Source organism: Neoarthrinium moseri, assembly GCF_022829205.1.
Source record: "Neoarthrinium moseri strain CBS 164.80 chromosome Unknown scaffold116_Wmoseri_CBS_16480, whole genome shotgun sequence".
Taxonomy (NCBI): domain Eukaryota; kingdom Fungi; phylum Ascomycota; class Sordariomycetes; order Amphisphaeriales; family Apiosporaceae; genus Neoarthrinium; species Neoarthrinium moseri.
This window is the reverse complement of record NW_026055230.1, coordinates 1-17,293: the sequence shown is the minus strand read 5'-3', so window position 1 is coordinate 17,293 and position 17,293 is coordinate 1. Positions and strand designations below refer to the sequence as shown.

Here is a 17,293-nt window from a genome sequence, read left to right as displayed (position 1 = left end):
AGGCAAGCAGGCTCAGTCGGTCCAGGCAGTGATTTGAGCTAGCACGAGGCTGAGGTTTCGATGGTCTTTCTTTCGTCTGATTTGAGGCTCCCCCCTTCCTGGCCTCCAGCTGCTTTGACGTGACGGGCCCTGGGCGGGCTCGCGCATGACGAAGCTGAAATGAAGCGGCAGCGCGGAGCTAACGGCCGGTGGAGCTGCCAGGTTTCTTGCTGGGTGCCGCATAAATCTGGGCATGGGGCTTTTTGATGGGCGCTGAAACCGACCTATGACAGCAAGACCCGGGTGGCCCGCCACAGACGCAGACGCGCCTGTTGATACTACTGTGCAGTTACGTACAGGGCAGCCCTGGAGGCTTCTTAGGTCCAGCACCAGCACATGCATAGGGCCCATAGGTAGATCAGCAGTCCCCGACGTGTGTGTGTGTGTGTCCAATAGCCTCCCTCTCTGGATTATTTTCCATCGCGCGCATCAAGACGCATCAAGACCACCCCAGACTCGGTGTCCGCGGTTTCAACAACAAAAACGACGATTGCATGTAAACCGAACCTGTCCACATACTTCTCCATCCATCTCCCTCTCTCTGTCTGCTTTCGCCCAAAATATCCACCACGCTCTCCCTCCCCTGGCGGCCGGAGACACGGGTCGGGACCACTTGAGTCGGCGCAAGCTCGCGAAAACTTTGAGATAAAGCGGTTCCTGGAGCGTCCGGGGTCCGACTGCTGCCGACAAAACCAATCCAGATCCAGCCTTTTGGTTGCTTGGGAACAGGTGCCAAGTTGCCGTGTACTGTACATACAGCAAAACTGCGTCACGTCACGGCCCCCCCTGCCCAATCTTGCCAACCTCAACAACACCGACACAGCTTGCATCTGTGTCAGCATCTCTCGCCATGGCTGCTCTCGGCGATGACCTGCTTCGCATCGTCAACCAGCTGCAGGACTTGGTCTTCAACACCATCGGCACTGACAGCTTGGACCTACCCCAGATTGTACGTTTCCACCTGCCGCCGCCGCCGCCGCCCTCCTCGTGCTCACCCTCTTAACCTGCCCAGGTCGTCGTCGGCTCGCAGTCCGCCGGCAAGTCCTCCGTGCTCGAGAACATCGTCGGCCGCGACTTTCTGCCCCGCGGCAGCGGCATCGTCACCCGTCGCCCGCTGATCCTCCAGCTGATCAACGTCGAGGAGGACGAGGCCGAGCCCGACCTCCAGTCCGCCTACAACAACCCCAACCAGGCCAGGCGCTCCGAGTGGGCCGAGTTCCATCACATTCCCGGCCGCAAGTTCACCGACTTCGGCGATGTCAAGCGCGAGATCGAGAACGAGACGGCCCGCGTCGCCGGCAGCAACAAGGGCATCAACAGGCAGCCCATCAACCTCAAGATCTACTCCCCCCACGTCTTGAACCTGACCTTGGTCGATCTGCCCGGCCTGACCAAGGTCCCCATCGGCGACCAGCCCCCCGACATTGAGAAGCAGACCCGCACCTTGATCTCCGAGTTCATTGCCAAGCCCAACAGCATCATCCTGGCCGTCTCCCCGGCCAACGTCGACATTGTCAACTCCGAGGCTCTCAAGCTTGCCAGGCATGTCGACCCCCTCGGCCGGAGGACCGTCGGCGTCCTCACCAAGGTCGATCTGATGGACCACGGTACCAACGCCCTGGACATCCTGTCGGGCCGCGTCTACCCTCTCAAGCTCGGCTTTATTGGCGTCGTCAACCGGTCGCAGCAGGACATCCAGGGCAACAAGCCCATGGAGGATGCCCTCAAGGCAGAGAACGAGTTCTTCAAGCACCACCCCGCCTACCGAAACATCGCGACTCGCTGCGGCACGCAGTTCTTGGCCAAGACCTTGAACCAGACCCTCATGACCCACATTCGGGAACGTCTGCCCGATATCAAGGCTCGCCTGAACACCTTGATGGGGCAGACGCAACAGGAGCTGGCGAGCTACGGCGACATGCACTTCAGTGGCAAGGAGCACCGCGGCTCCATGATTCTACAGCTCATGACCAAGTTTGCATCCTCCTTCATATCCTCCATTGACGGTACATCTACCGAGATCTCCACCAAGGAGCTGTCGGGAGGTGCCCGCATCTACTACATCTTCAACTCGGTCTTTGGCAGTTCGCTCGAGTCCATAGATCCTACGTCGAACCTCTCGGCCTTGGACATCAGGACCGCCATCCGGAACTCGACCGGTCCTCGCCCCAGCCTGTTCGTCCCCGAAATGGCCTTCGACCTGCTGGTCAAGCCACAGATCAAGCTTCTAGAGATTCCCAGCCAGCGCTGTGTGGAGCTCGTCTACGAGGAGCTGATCAAGATCTGTCATACATGCGGCTCGACCGAGCTGTCTCGTTTCCCTAGATTACAGGCCAAGCTCATCGAGGTGGTTTCAGATCTGCTTCGCGAGAGATTAGGACCGGCATCAAACTACGTCGAGTCCCTGATCTCCATTCAGCGCGCCTACATCAACACCAACCACCCGAACTTCCTCGGCGCCGCCGCCGCCATGAGTCACGTTGTGACCAACAAGCAGGACCGGGAGAGGAAGAGGCTCATTGAGGAGGAGAGGGCGCGGCGGGAGAAACGGCGCCTCAAGGAACTCGGCCCGAACGGCACGGAGACCCCTGAAGACGACGAGGATGCAGCAACGGAGAAGGGGGAAGTTTCCAACTCTCGGAAGCAGGTTGCAAAGGGCACACGTAGTATGTCACCAGCTGTCCGGGAGAACGGCACTAGCAGCTTGGCCGCGGCCGTCAACGGAGCGAGGTCTGGATCCCCAGCGAGGTTGAATCCTCAGTCGCTCGGTGGCGGCGCGCGTGACACCTTCTTGAACTACTTCTTTGGAAAAGATGGGGCGCCACACCAAGGGGGTGGCGCCGGCACGCCTGGGGGCCTGCCTCGCCATGTCAGTCAGTCGCAGGAACCAACCTTCAGCCAAAGCATACGCCGAGGCGAAGACAGGGTTACACACCGGCCCGCCCTTTCCCAGTCCCTATTCCGAGAGGAGGAGAGCCCGAGGACGACGGAGTTTGGCTTTGGCGCAATGGTTCGTACCGCACCTGACACACCCCACCTACTCCTTCCAAATTATACTGACACGTGCCCAAGGGTAACAACACTGAGCCAGCCTTGACCGAGCGCGAGGCCATGGAAACGGAGCTTATCCGGGCCCTCATCTCATCCTATTTCAATATCGTACGGGAGTCCATCGCCGACCAGGTCCCCAAGGCCATCATGCATCTTCTCGTCAACCACAGCAAGGATGTAGTGCAGAACCGCCTGGTCAGTTCGCTCTACAAGGAGGGTCTCTTCGAGGAGCTGCTGTACGAGGACGACGGAGTTAAGAAAGAACGCGAAAAGTGCGAGAAGCTGCTCCAGACCTATCGCGAGGCCGCCCAGATCATTGGCGAAGTGTTATAATAGACAAAAAAGAAAGGAGTCGGGTTCTGTGCTAGGAAACACACTGGGCTCTGTCACGTGCCGGGTTGCAAGCAGCTGCGGCACCGATCTATGGAACGTTGGTGTACTCCCCTTTCTTGGTTCACATGTATGACTATGTAGAAAGACAAAGACGGTTAGGTGCCTCCCCCTTCCCCTTTTATCATCAGCATTGCCCCTTTCCACTCTTTCCCTCGCCGCTTCATGGTCAGCCCCGTGGCGGCGATGCGAGTGTTTACTAGTGGAGGAATATATATATGTACATAACAATTCGGAGCCATGCCATTCCTCACAACTTGCATAGTAGCAACTTGGATAGTATATGGAGATGCATTGCCTTTCTGTAGAAGCTAAAACACGCTTTTCGGTGACTTGTCCCACATCCCTCAGACCAGTCACTAAAGCGAGCAGTCAAGTGACCTTGCCAGGTTATTGTAGATGGCATGATGTCCAGGTGCAGTTGCTAATCGTCAAGCAGTTCCCCGCTCGGGCCCGAGTCTGATGGATGTGCCCTCTGATTGCAACCTCTTTCCTCTCGTTTGCCGTTGCTGTTGTTGCCTTTTCGCGTTTCTTGGTCGCCAACAGCCGGGTTCGCCAAGTCAATTTGCTTTTTGATTCATGTGTCTTCTTATTCACAAGCCGGGGAAAACAAGGCATCTGAATCGTTTCTTCATTTTCCTCATTTCTAATGATGGCGTATATCCATGGTCTCTACGCAACAACTCTATCTAGGATGTTGCTCAGGGTATCATCTTCGTGTCGACTGGCAACTTCCACCAGCCACGTGTACGTTCGGCCCTCTAATCCGGACGATCTCAGGATCAGCCAACCATATCCACTTAAATGGTCGTCTTCTCCAACTTCTTCGCCAAAGAGTCGACCTCGGCGTCCTTGAGCTGGACCGTGGGCTCCTCCTGGGCCTCCTCGGCCTCCTTGATGAGCTTCTCGGCCCTCTTTTCGGGCTCGATCTCCTCTTCCTCCTCCTCCTCCTCTTCTTCCTCCTCCTCTTCCTCGTCAGAATCCACTTCTTCCAGCTCGTCCAGTTCGTCAAGACCCCACGCATCCTCATCCACGACATCGCCGCCAAGCTTCTCCTTGCGGTCCTCGAAGAGCGCCTGCAGCGCCAGGATCGACTCGTCCTCCTCGGAGAACTTGTTGCCGTTGAGCTCCAGCTTCCTCAGGGCAGGAAGGCCGTCCTTGGCAGCCTCGGCCAGCCCCTTTACGCCAGGCGCGGTGATGTCGTTATATTGTAGGCGCAGAATCTGAAGTTTTTGGTTCCTCCCCTTGGCGAGGGCAGAGCCGAGAAGCACGCCTCCCTTGGCCCCCAGGAGCGAGTCACCGATGCCGAGCTCCTGGATCTCAGTCCAGGTGGGGACCACCTTGGCCAGGGCCTTTGCGCCCATGAGGGTAAAGGTGTTGTCCTGCAGATCGAGGGTGTGGAGCTCGGTGGCGCGGTTGAGGCCCTCGCTCAGCAGGTGGGAAATACCCTCCTGACGGATGCCGTTCTGCACCATCTTGATCTCCTTGACCTTGTCGTGCAGGCTGAAGGTCTTGGCCCAGGCCGTCATGCTGCCATTCTCCAGGCGGTTGCGGCCACAGATGACGGTCTCGAGGTAGGGGACATCCTGGCCGGACTTGCGGGCCTCCTCCTTCTTGGTGTGCAGCTCGGAGAGGGCATCGGCGACCAGGATGCCGGCGTGGGGACCCAGGCCGTTGTTGTTGAGGTACAGGTGCTGCAGGGGGACGTGCCTGGCGAGGAAGGCCACCAGGGGCGCCTGAGTGTTGAGGCCGAAGGCGTTGTCGTTGAGGTTGATTGTCCGCAGGTTGGGCAGGTTCAGGATCGAAGTCAGGAGAGAAGACAGGGCGTCGGGGATCTCGCTGAGCAGCCTGCCGGTGAATATGTCGGCAAGATTGGCAACCTGGAGAGGGAGGGCGGGCCGGGTTAGCAGGCTATTTCGCGAGGAGACCCCCCGAGCGACAACGGGCACGGGGGTGGGCGGCGGGGCAGCTCACCTGCAACGATTTCTTGGTGGCCAGGACCTCGCCGAGAAGCTGGCAGGCGCCGACTCCGAGGGTGTTGCCTAGTAGCCTCACCTCCTCGACGTCGTGCATGGCGCGCAAGTCGGCGATGTGAGCCTCGAGGTCCTGGGCGGTGTCCAGCTTCAGGCCCTTTCCCTCGAGGGAGAAGACCTTGGTGGGGGGGGCCATGTTGGAGCCTTGGCGAAGACGCGTTGGTTGACAGCAGAGAAAGAGAAGACGGGGCAGCAAAGGGTGGGTGACAGCAGAAGATGCGGCTCGGCACGATGCAGGAGTGCGGACAGGCGTGGTGAAAAGTTTGGCGGACGAAGGGGACGGATGGGTTATGCGCCTGAGGTTCTGTCCGGATGTTTTCTTGGTCTGCCCGCTGGCGACTGGGAGTCTTGGGAGTCGGTCGGGGCACCCTAAAAGTTGCAGTCAGTGTACGCCCCTAAAATAGCGGGGGAGGGGCAACCACAGCAACCTGAAATGAGGCAATCTTTGGCAGGGGGTAAACTATTATGTAGCGGCCTGTAGTGCGGGTTAGGGAAGCCCGACAAGGGGTGTGGCCTTCCCAGCTGGCCCTCAGCTGGCTGCATGCACCGCCGCCCAGGCAGGGTCAGCCTCCAAAGGCCGGACCTGGACTTGTATCTCAACCCGCCGGACACCTACAAGTATACATGCAGGGCACGAGAACAACGACGCCTGGCATTCTTGCTCGCCTACGCGGGTCCATCGCATACCGCGACTTGCTGTCAACTCGTGCGCGATCCGGCAATTTGTTTGTCACGTCTTCGCGCGCCCTTTCCCTTTGCCACGGATTTTGAATAACCGCCATCCGACTCGACCGAGGTCCCGTCACGCCTGAGAGCCTCGCCTGTCCATCTACATTGAAATCCCACCACCGCCTCCACCACTGCCGCCAAGGCCACTGTCACCATGAGTATTCCCGTCTTGTCGTGACCGATTGTTGTCGGCAGCTGTGGTAGTCAAACCCCCCCTGCCGTCTTCCTCTGACTTTCCTGTCGGACCCAAGGAGCCACCTTTTCGAAAGAAAAGCTGTGACGGGCCTTGGTTCGAAACAACCAGTACTCAGTCTAGTCTGCCCCGTCCTTCCCCAGACCGTCAAGACCTCCTTTGACAAGTGTACGTCGAGGCGCCCCCCCTCTTGTCCAGCCTGTCCTTCTTGCGACGGCCGCCCTCACTGTCCGTTCAACCTCCCGATTGCGAGCAGCCTGCCTCTTCGTCCGTTTACCATAGGAGCTATGGGCTCGGGTGAAGCCGCGGGCCGCTCAGCTGCAACGCATCGCCCGCACAGTCCAGCAGATGTGCCCGAGAAGACTGTCTCTGCAGCCGAGGAAGATGTCATCATGTTTGACGACAGCTCGGACTCGGATGTGTCCATGTCGCCTGCATCAGACGACGACATTGAGGACACATGCCAGCATCGTGTGCCTGATGACACGACTATAGACAGCATGCTTGATCCACAGACCACTGCCAAGGGCCGGGGCGCTGCTGGAGGCGATAGATCTGGGAAGCGGAAATCACCGGGCGCTGACTTTGTCCCAGAGGAACCCTCAGAGCATGTGAAGAAAGTCAAGCTGGACAGGAATGTGCCCTCTCGCCCCCAACGCATAGGTTCTCTTGGAGCAGATCGTTCTCTGCTACCTCCAGAGATCTGGCATCATATCTTCACTTTCGTCCCTCCCATTACACTTGGCACCCTAGTGCGGGTCAGCAGACTGTTCAATCTCTACCTCGATCCCTCCTCATCCGTTCCATGCCGTCCTCCCGCCTATGCTACACGGGGGCCCGTTGCGGCGCTTCAGCCAGATGCCATCTGGCAAGTTTCCAGGAGGCGTCATTGGTCATCCAAGATGCCATCACCACTGATGGGCAAGACCGAGCTGGACATGTGGCGCTTGGTCTACGCCACGAGCTGCCAATATTGTGGCATGTTGGTAAACGCCGATGCATTGACAACCCAGGCAAAGTTGAATCCGGGTCCTGGGTCGGAAAACGTAAAAACCATTTGGCCATTCGCAACGACGTCTTGCGGGCCTTGCTTGGTATCCAATACCACAAAGGTAGGTCGCCACATCTCTATTGCCTGACCAATTTTTTTCTCACAAGTTGACAGGAGATCGACTTACTACTTTCGTCTTCTGTCCCATCTCTACTTCTTCCTGCATTGCCATTCGTTCTGATCACCGGTGACCTCCAAGTCTATACCCCCAGCACTGTGGAGAACGGCCAAATCCCCACATCAGCACCATTAACCAAGTTGTTCTTCTCAGAGCATGTTGACGAGCTCAAGGCGGAGTTCCTGACCGTCAAGGATCTCGGGTCGGGTGCTGCTGAAGAGTGGCTCAAGGGCCTTGAGGATTATGGCAAGCAACGCCGCCTCGATGCTGCTCGATGGGAGAAATGGGAATCCGCCGGCGGAGCAGTTCAAGCCTGTAGTGCTCGTCGACATGAGCTGAAGACGTCAGATCAGATGCACCATGTCGGATCGGAAAGCCCGACGGGTGCCCCAAACTCGACCCTCGCAGTGGACAGACACGAAACCTCCAGTTTACCCAATGCTGCTCCGAGTGCCCCATCACCTTCAACTGGTTTGCAACGCATAATGCCTCTGGTCGTCGATAGTAAGTATTGGGGAGGGTTTTGCGCCAGGGAAATCGTAAACTCACCCATTACTCCAGATGATACGCCATTCTCGGTACCGCCGACATCGGTACAACCCGTCCAGAGTCACCAGTCGCGTGTGCGGACACGTGAAGAAGTTTTGGAGATGAAAGCTGCTCGACAAGCTGAGATCGAGAGGCGCGCTATGTTGCTGGAGCCCCCGTTGCTACCCAATATACTCGCCCATATGCCTGCGTTTCAAGCCGCTTTGCAAATCATCACGCCCCTCGATGATCACGCATGGGGGCTTCTCAAACCCCGCTTGCTGGGCCAAAGAGCCGATGCAGAAGTGCGCGACGAGAAGGAGCGCAAACAACAGACTCCCTCGACCTTGCAAGTCGTGCAGGAACCAGCGAGGGCACCTGGATCAGAATCGCAGAGCAGAGAGTCGAAAGAGCTCGTAGATAAAGACTGGGATGACGCTCAAGCCCCTCTTCGGGCTGAGATATCCATGTACGCCGACGAGGCCATCCGCGATACTTGGGATGATGGCAACAAGGTCGGAAGAGAAAACAGCCCCAAGTTTGCAGCGGATGTTCTTCTATCTGTGCGCAGGCGTTTCTATTCTCAAATCACAAAGGCCGCCGCTGCAGCCCGTTCCGAAGGCCGGAAGCCACCTCGCGATCCGCCGCAGGGCCCCTTTACCCAGAAATTGACACTTGAGAATATGAAATGGCTGTTCGACACGAAGATCAAGCCTCACACCGAATCGTATCGCAAGGAACTGTTTATATGCAACGGATGTGAAGACAACCTCAAGGCGTATGGATTTGAAGGTGTCGTGCAGCACTATGCTGCCAAACATACCAGCTCACTCAGTCTCGGCAGCGTAGTAGTATATTGGCGATCAGAGTGGCCGGAAGTACCTCCGTTCCACCCGGATCCCATTGCAAGAAGCGCTCAACATCGCCAACCGGCTGGCCTGTCTTCACATCCTGCATCTGGGCACGCCCATCAAACAGGCTCCAGCCAAACGCAGCATATTACATTTGGGAGTGTTCCTTATACACCATTATACCCCGGTCCACCCTATACCGCCAACTACCCTCCGCCGGTTCATCCGGTCCAGCAAAGTGCCTTTGGCCCACCGCCAGGGGTCTATAATCAGCAGCAAGGCCCTTACGATCCTCCATTTCCGCATTCGCCCGCGGCTTTCAACGCCAGTCACAGCGCACCGCCGAGTGTGCTCTCGGCGCACCAGGGAATGCTACCCAATCACTATTACCCTCCACATTTTGGCCCTCTCATCACGGGCCCTCCCGGCGTTCAACATGGTCAGAATTATAATGCATTTCATGCTAACAGCCAGGGTGTATATCCCATCCCTCAGCATGGCCCCTTTCCGGACAAAACGCTTTCTTTGCTTCAACTTGATGATCTGGCTCGCAACTCACGAGACGTATGGATGACCATTGCAGGCGTGAAAGAACTTACTGGTGATATAAGAGTCAGTGTTGTTCTATGGCACTTGGCTAAAAGGTACAGGTCTCGATTTTCAGAAAGCCCACCGCTGGTGATGTTCATTGACGGCCTCTCCAACAACAAAGAAATGCGCCCTGTCCGCAATGTTAACAGACTCATTTGCAAAGCTTGCCAACTAGGTCTGGATAATATCGTTATGCGTGAAGGCGAAAGAAGCACTTTCTCACTCCCCCAGCTCGTAACCCATTTTCAGCAAAAACACATTGAGCCTTTGCAGGCTATGGGCGGTGCCATGCCAGATTGGACTATCGACATGGTGTACATCCCTGATCTGTCCTGTCTTTCAAACCTGCGAGCCATGGTTGGCATGGACAACCACAAGTTTGCTCTTATCACAGAGGCGTTTCCTCAAGCGGCGCTTCCCATGGTACCCGAGCCTCCGCCTGCCGTGGGCCATACTGGTGCACTTCTAGATGGCCCCGCCAGTATCGGTGCTGGGTACAATCCACCAAATAACATACCTCGCCATGGTCTTCAAATAAACGGTATACACATCCCGTACAATCCTCATCACGCAGCCTCGGAATCCGGGTCGCAGCATGCCGCCGCAACGGCAGCCTCACCAGCGGAGGGCCATATAAACCCAGCGTTTGCACCATATCAGGCACCGCGGCATAACTCACAACTTTCTAGCCATAGCAATTCTGGACAGACCTCTCCTGACGCACGGCAAAACAAACACCGCGGTCGACAGCCTGCCGCAAGAGACCGGAAGCCAGCTGCCAGTTCAGGCGGCAAAACTCGGAAGGGCAATGCTAGAAATGGCGTGGAGAGTCCCGCCGCTACCAAGATGGAAGACGAAGAAGTCGACAAGGAGGCTGAAGCCGAAGCACAGCGCCAAGAGGAGGAAATTCGAGCCATGTGGGCTGCTGAGCGCAAAACTGCTGCCCGCATAGCTTCGACCTCTGTAGCTCCGCAAGTGGACTCCGGCGACGAGAGAGAATCTTCAGCTAGGTCGCCAGCCCAGGCACCTGCTCAACAGGCCGTCTCGGTGTCCGCAGCTTCCGGCAAGCTGCTCGCACGGCACCCTTCACCAGAATCCGAGTCAGACGACGATGATGATCTATTTGCAAGCTTGGAGTCCCACTTGAATGAAGAGCATACACTTCATACATACGAAACACAATCATCCAGGAAGCCCGACGTTGAGCCAAGGAGGGTGCAACCGGTCTATGACCAGTGGGCTACCAGGGAACAAAGGTGGAACGACGATGGCCCACTACCTTCTCAACTCGAACGACCTCCTATGCATGAGCACAATCACTCGCAGCCCCCAACTCGCGCTCGAACCCGTCCAACACAGGCCGTTCCTGCCCAGTACTACCAAGAAACCAGTCCTCCCACTCACCCGCCGGAGCCTGCACACACTCGAGCGCTTTCCCACGGTGGCCCTCCTGGGCTTGGATTTGAAGGAAGATCGACAAGACATTTCCACGAATCTTGCGCGGCCGATCAAGACCATACTTATCAGGCAGATTACTACTCGTCACGTCCAACCCAGGAACTAAGGCGGCCTTCACCGCCGTCCGCAAACCATTCAGGTCCGCGTTTGGGCGAATCAAGACCACTGATGCCGCTGTCAGGAGGGCCGTACACGGAAGCCTACGAGCTCGTGCTGGTCCAAGATACACGAGGCGAGTATTATATCAAGAGACCTATCTTTAGGGACCATGAACCTATCTATACGAGGTACACAGATGAGAATCCCATCTATCGCGAATCAACGGCGCGCAGAGCCCCTGTACAAGATCGTTATGCGCCAGAGTCTCCCTATGGGCCCGGAAATCCAGTCCATAGCCTGGGATCTAGTCATCAACGCGTCTTTGACTCTCCAAGAAGGTCACACGATGTGATGCGACAGACATATTGTGAGAACCCTTCTAGGACTGTGGCTGTACCGGATGAGGAGTACGACCCGAGATTTCCTGCTGCGCCACCCGGCCTCGATCCATCCCGTTACGTCCGCTACGAGTAATGAGGCGCTCCGCTTAGGCTTTGGAACTGCAACCCCAAAGCTCCTCGGTGGATGTGCTGGCGGTGGCCGTGATCCGCATTTAGAACTGTTACCTGTCAAACTGAGCTTCCCAAGTCCCCGCCTTGTTCGATTGTATGATTTCTAGTTGGCCTGTGTCGAGCTGCAAGACGAGGGTGGCATTTCAATTTTGATGGAAGAAAAGAGCAGGGTCCGTTCCCATCTATACTTCTACGGCATACCTAATGGTCAGTACATTAATGGACGTACTCATCTTCTGCCATTATGCATGGCATAATATTATGAGCAACGGCTGTGTTCATTGTCGGGAATGCGAGAGATCGACTGAGTCCCGAATGACTGCATTTGCTGGAATTAGCTCATTTCCCCATTCATCAGTTCCAAATACCTGAGAACACTGTGCTCTTGGATCCGTAGAGGTCACCAAGCCTGTCATCCTGCAGAAAACAGATATTGGTGGATGTCAAGACCGCCAACCTTGTGAGCTGTGGGCATAGTGTGCTACGGTGCAAACGGAAGTGCCGTTCTACGAAGCAGCTTACGCACTCCTGGCAATTAATTAATATTGGACTCATACAGATGAAATGGCGTACAAAGTGGACATTGTTATTTGCAGTGTTAATTGCTCAGCGTTCGGTCTTGCTCGGCTCGTGATTCTACTCCATGTGTCGAAGACCTAGCCTGTATCGCAGGCTGGATGACAATGAATGGCATCCCTCGACATACTAAAGACTTACCTGTGACATATGAATAAACTGCCAATTCGGACAAGTGTCATTTGCGATGATAATACCACAAACGAATGGCCCATTTGATAATGAATTTTGATCTCGTCTCGGATATATATAAATATCTATCTTATGCGTTGAACCGAGCGCAACAGCGACCTCTGGCAAACCCTTGCGGGGAAAGAATTGAAGACAGGGTAGACTCGGATGTTGTTATCAGATCTTAGCCTCGGAGATTAATATATGTCAGGCGCGACTACATGCTCAGCTCCCAAGACAATACGATCAAGAGGATAACAGAAGAGGTAACTTCGAACTCGGAACGATAGGGCCCAGGACGACAGCTATCACAAAGACGAAGGACCATCAATATGGTGAGCTACTTGGCGAGAGCGTTGCAGTCCCACCAGTCGAGTTTCCGCCGTGGCTACTCCAGGCGAAGCAGACGAAGCGGCAGTCCCCGCATGGCGACTGAAGCAACGACCGAATGGGAGGCGTGGTAGGGCCAAGTCCCGTAACAATGTCTGATTTAGTAAGTATGTCGCGGCAGCGCCTGCGTCATCCTGCTTCGACATGGATAAATATGATGTTCGTCCGCTGGCTAAATACTGATTACTTCTCCCCTGATCTTGTGAGTAAGCCTACGCACGCAATCCTTGGTCATGAGTCGACAACATCCAATGTGGATTTTGCCTGATCATGGCGATTGTTCTCTGGGTCCCTAGACCTCACAGTGGTGGTTTATAAATTAAGCAGAGGCTTCGTCACGAAGTCTGTAACAGGTTGAGGTGAAAGACCCTGGCTGCCTCCACATGGTACGGACGCTGAAGTGGAGCGATCTAAGTTAGGATCGATAGAGCACAGAGGGGCCAATGCCAGGCCCGAGGCGATCATTTGGAGATCCCAGCCTGGATTGGATCTCTGGCGGCTCCCCCTGGCCCCCTGCAGCCGGTGTTTTTGCGTCCTACGATGCTATCACTGCCAAGCAGCAGAAGTACATGCGCTGAAACTGCCCGAACGGTGAGGCTAGCAATGGACGTTGCATTGCAAAACCACCGAACCACCGTAGTTACCCTACCGCCCGCCAAGACAGCTCAGGCCGCTGGAGAGAACCTTGACAAACAGCGCAGAGAAAAGAAAGCCGGCAGTGAAAAGAGGAAATCCACCGAGCAGTGAATCTGCACGTTGCAAAGGGATGGTGCCGAAGTTGTGTGACAACATAGTAGATGAGGCAAGACGAGGCTCGTGTTCGCGCTGAAGTCGCATGACCAACCCAAGTTAAGGGAGCATTGCCGACTTTGGGGTCTATGTAACTATGTCTTCCACGCTTTGTTCTAGAATCCATCCACAACAGGACTCTGGAGGTGCAAGGCACTATGAAGCCGTACTCTCAAATCGGGGACTTGCAATTCTGCCGAGACGGGGATGTCGTGATGGGCCCATGGGCCACGGTAACGGGGATTATTTTTTTTGTTTAAATTCCCCCTCTCCTAACTCGGGGATGTTTGCTCACATCCCCTGGCCCCTGTCCCCTGTCCCCTGTCCCCTGTTGGTCGAAACTAGCTGGGATGGCCGGCATATCGAGGTGCAGTGGCCAGAGTTGAACCTGAAGCAACGAAATGGGGCCGGCGCTACTGATGGCTCCCGCACGGCCAAACACGTCGGTGGCTTTGATGGTTTCCGACCTGCGAGTGCTGCCAACGACCCTGAACATGGTAGTTATCGATGCAGGGAGCGGCCTTGGCTTCGTATTCTATCGACGTCAGGTGGATCACGAATGGGCTGTTCGTCGATCCAGGCCAATGCGATACTCACTACGTGTTAGCCGTGTCCTGGCCGTCCTTCAGCGAGTACTGCTATGCGATCACGACATTTCCTGTGAGCAGCATCGCTGAGGAGAAGGGGGAAGAATACAATAATTATTCGTCTGCAGACTGCAAGCCCAGGCCCCCGGGTAAAGTCTACTGCTATTTCCATCAGTCTCGTCGCTGGATTTCCCACTGGCGAACTGCAGGCCTCGTGGCGAGGTGGCTACGAAGCAACACTGTTGGATTTAGCCGCTGCGGTGACCTGATCTATACATGGACGCTTCTGTTACGCCTGTTACACAGCAGCCAAGTCTCTCCCTGGCATCGTGCCAGCGTGCCCAGACTGAGCCCCCAGGTCGTTCCCGGTTCGTGGCCCAGTCCGGCTGTGGATTCCTGGCGCGGGATGTAACGTCTATGAGTAGAGCACGTCTCTCGTCCATCGTCAAGTGGGCTCCTATTCAGGTACAAAGTAAAGTAGTACGGTGGCTACACCGGACAACACCCATCGCGTCCCCTCTGGGGCGATCGCCCATACTGGACGGGGTCCCTAACTAGCAGGTTTGATGTTTGCCCAAAAAATAAATAAATGGCACGCTTAGTTAACACATTCGAGGAAGACCCCCCAGCTTGGGCCTCCGAGTGCTGTTGGTATCCGTAGTCCGTTGCATGCAGGTGACTTTTGTACAAAACCCCCGTGCTTCCGTAGGACCGCTGGCGAGGGCCAACAGGAAACGCTGCCACTTTTCCCTGCCTTGTTCTTTCTGTTTGTCATTCGCTTTTTTGGTTGGATCACATTGATCCTGTCCCCTCGTTCGACAACGTGCTGCTGGCCTGGCCCTTACCGGCTATTTACGCACTTTGTCCTGGTTGATTGATACTCTGGCTCATAAGCACCGCGCGGCTGGCAATTAATCTACCGGTACCTCTCGTCTATAGGGTCACATTCCCACGACCTCACGACCCCACGATAATCTCCAGCTGGGCCGAGAACAGCCTGGTTACACAAGGGCTTCCAATTATATTCGACAAGATCCTGCAGCAGGTCTGCCTGCGATCAGCTTTACAGCTCCTGCACCCCGAGCACCGGTGCGAGCTGGGAACCGACAAAGTCTTGGACAAGACTCTCGTTCTCTCATCTCCAGCAAGTCTGCTTTTGGCGTCAGACCGGACGAATTCCTCCAGAGGCTTCCCGCCTCAAGCCTCTTCTCTCGTATCTCGTACCTGCAACTCGGTGGGAATACAAACATCTTGCAGCTTCTTCGTATTCCAAACGAGCGGCCAGACCCTCAGAGGCCCATCGCACCTGCCGGCAGCAATTCGAATACCTGTTGCAGACCGCAGCCCGGGATTAACGGGAAAAAGACACGCCACAAATCTCCGCCTTCGTTCACTCTCGAGTAACATCACACTGAGCCACCTTCGTTTTGGGGGCCACAGAGCTATTGCTCTGTACCAAACCGTATAAGGCGACACGTCGCTCCTCAATCACACTAGAGACTAGAGTTCAGTAACTGTCGTTCGTTTGACAACACTCAAGATGGGGAACATCGTGTTTTTCAGCAACTGGGAGCTGTGGCAGCAAATGACATTTGTGAGTCGGTCATGGCCCCGTGTGTAGTCGGCGTAGGCTAACGAAGCCAAGGTGCTTGCGTGCTCGATTGTCCTCACATTCTTCGCCGGGTTAGGGAAGTTGTGGTGGATCAACCGGTCTACGCGAAAGCATGAGATCCTCGACGAGGAAAAGAAATCGAGGATGGCCGAGATCCAGAAGACTGGCGTCACCCTCAGGAAGCGACCGGATATTCCTTTCGGCGTCCGAGCGATTCAAAGCGGTATAGAAGTTGACGGTATCTGGATTTCGAGGCCCGGAACGCCCAACTCCCAAAGCCCCCTGGGAGCCTCATCCCTGACGTTGAACTCGGATCACGACAGCAAGGGCAAGGCCAAGGCCATATCTGAGCCGGTCACAGCCTCGCCAGAGCGCACGCCGTCGGAGAGCACCTTTGGCCCCGACGCCAACTCTTCGCCGCCAAGGTCGCCTGCCGTAGGTGCAGCAGCGACTTACAAACCCAAGCATGCGCCGGCTAGGCCTTCGGCTAGGGCACGGGAGTCTTACACGGCGGCCACGCTGGACCAACTCCAGGGTTCACCGGCAGATCGTCCGGCCGTGAAGACGTACGTGCCCACAAACTCGTTTTCGAGGGTGCCCGCCCCAGTGCGACGGGCCACCGAAGGCGACCGTACCTCCAGCTCCTCAGACGAGGGCTCCATCCCGTCGCACCAGTCCAGCGTGCGAACCCACAGCCGGAAGCAGAGCCCATTCCCGGACTTGATGAGGGAGAGAGACGGGTACTTCGGGCCTGCGGCGGGGACGAGCGAGAACCCGTTCAGCACGCCTGAGGGCTCGCGAACGAGGCAAGCAAGCGATGCGTCGTCCTTGACCCCGAGCGGAGCGCAGACACCGGTCATGAGCCCCCCGGCGCGGTCCTACTCGGGCGAGACGCACGTCAACCGGTCGTCGAGGCGCGTGAATGCCGGTTTCGAGGTCCTGCCTGCCGGGACCTTTGGTGCCAGCGTCGATCTGGAGCGTGGCGAGGGGCCGAGAAGTCACCCTAGGTCCGTGTTCAACAAGCTCTCCAAGAGTGAGCGGCACCGGTCGAGGAGCCAAAGCTAGGCCGTATTTGTATGAATCATGTATTATATCCCCCTCACCCACGCCCACGTTAATACCGGCTGTACACGCTGGAGAGGTTGGGCTGGCATGATGGCTGCACAGCGAAGGTCAAGACGCATGGGGTTCCTGGTGTTTATCTTGCCTTTAGAATGATGAGTGTGTCTGCTTAGGCAATCGTGGTCAAATGCAAGGGGAGGAGGACAGCATCAGGGGCGTTCCGGGGACGGCGATGGGAAAAAGATCGGGGGGTGCAATTGGCTTCACGGCGCGTTATACAGAGTCGGTATCAGCTTGGGAGCAGCGCAACATTTACCTTGAACGATAATAAAACAACTCTGAAACATCAACATGGGAAACTGCCATGTGGCCTTGATGAACTTGGGACCACGTATCCGGCTGCAATAACACTTGCTGCGGGGGTTGGGGGGGAGGGGTTGGGGGGGGGGGGGGGGGAAGGGGG

At 56.2% G+C, this 17,293-nt stretch overlaps 4 protein-coding genes across 4 annotated transcripts; 3 read left to right on the top strand and 1 right to left on the bottom strand.

Moving 5' to 3' along the window:
• Positions 1-889: 889 nt before the first annotated feature.
• JN550_013442 (uncharacterized protein) lies at positions 890-3,423 on the top strand (the record flags this gene model as incomplete). The annotated part of the gene is made up of 3 exons (XM_049312030.1): positions 890-988; positions 1,052-3,049; positions 3,112-3,423. The coding sequence occupies 3 exons, from the start codon at positions 890-892 to the stop codon at positions 3,421-3,423; spliced, it is 2,409 nt and encodes an 802-aa protein (XP_049164573.1).
• An 857-nt stretch (positions 3,424-4,280) lies between these two features.
• Positions 4,281-5,649, bottom strand: JN550_013441 (uncharacterized protein; the record flags this gene model as incomplete). Its single annotated transcript, XM_049312029.1, has 2 exons — positions 4,281-5,360; positions 5,455-5,649. The coding sequence occupies 2 exons, from the start codon at positions 5,647-5,649 to the stop codon at positions 4,281-4,283; spliced, it is 1,275 nt and encodes a 424-aa protein (XP_049164572.1).
• Positions 5,650-6,722: 1,073 nt separating this feature from the next.
• On the top strand, positions 6,723-11,605 carry JN550_013440 (uncharacterized protein; the record flags this gene model as incomplete). The annotated part of the gene is made up of 3 exons (XM_049312028.1): positions 6,723-7,547; positions 7,601-8,108; positions 8,166-11,605. The coding sequence occupies 3 exons, from the start codon at positions 6,723-6,725 to the stop codon at positions 11,603-11,605; spliced, it is 4,773 nt and encodes a 1,590-aa protein (XP_049164571.1).
• Positions 11,606-15,696: 4,091 nt separating this feature from the next.
• JN550_013439 (uncharacterized protein) lies at positions 15,697-16,833 on the top strand (the record flags this gene model as incomplete). Its single annotated transcript, XM_049312027.1, has 2 exons — positions 15,697-15,750; positions 15,802-16,833. The coding sequence occupies 2 exons, from the start codon at positions 15,697-15,699 to the stop codon at positions 16,831-16,833; spliced, it is 1,086 nt and encodes a 361-aa protein (XP_049164570.1).
• Positions 16,834-17,293: the final 460 nt, after the last annotated feature.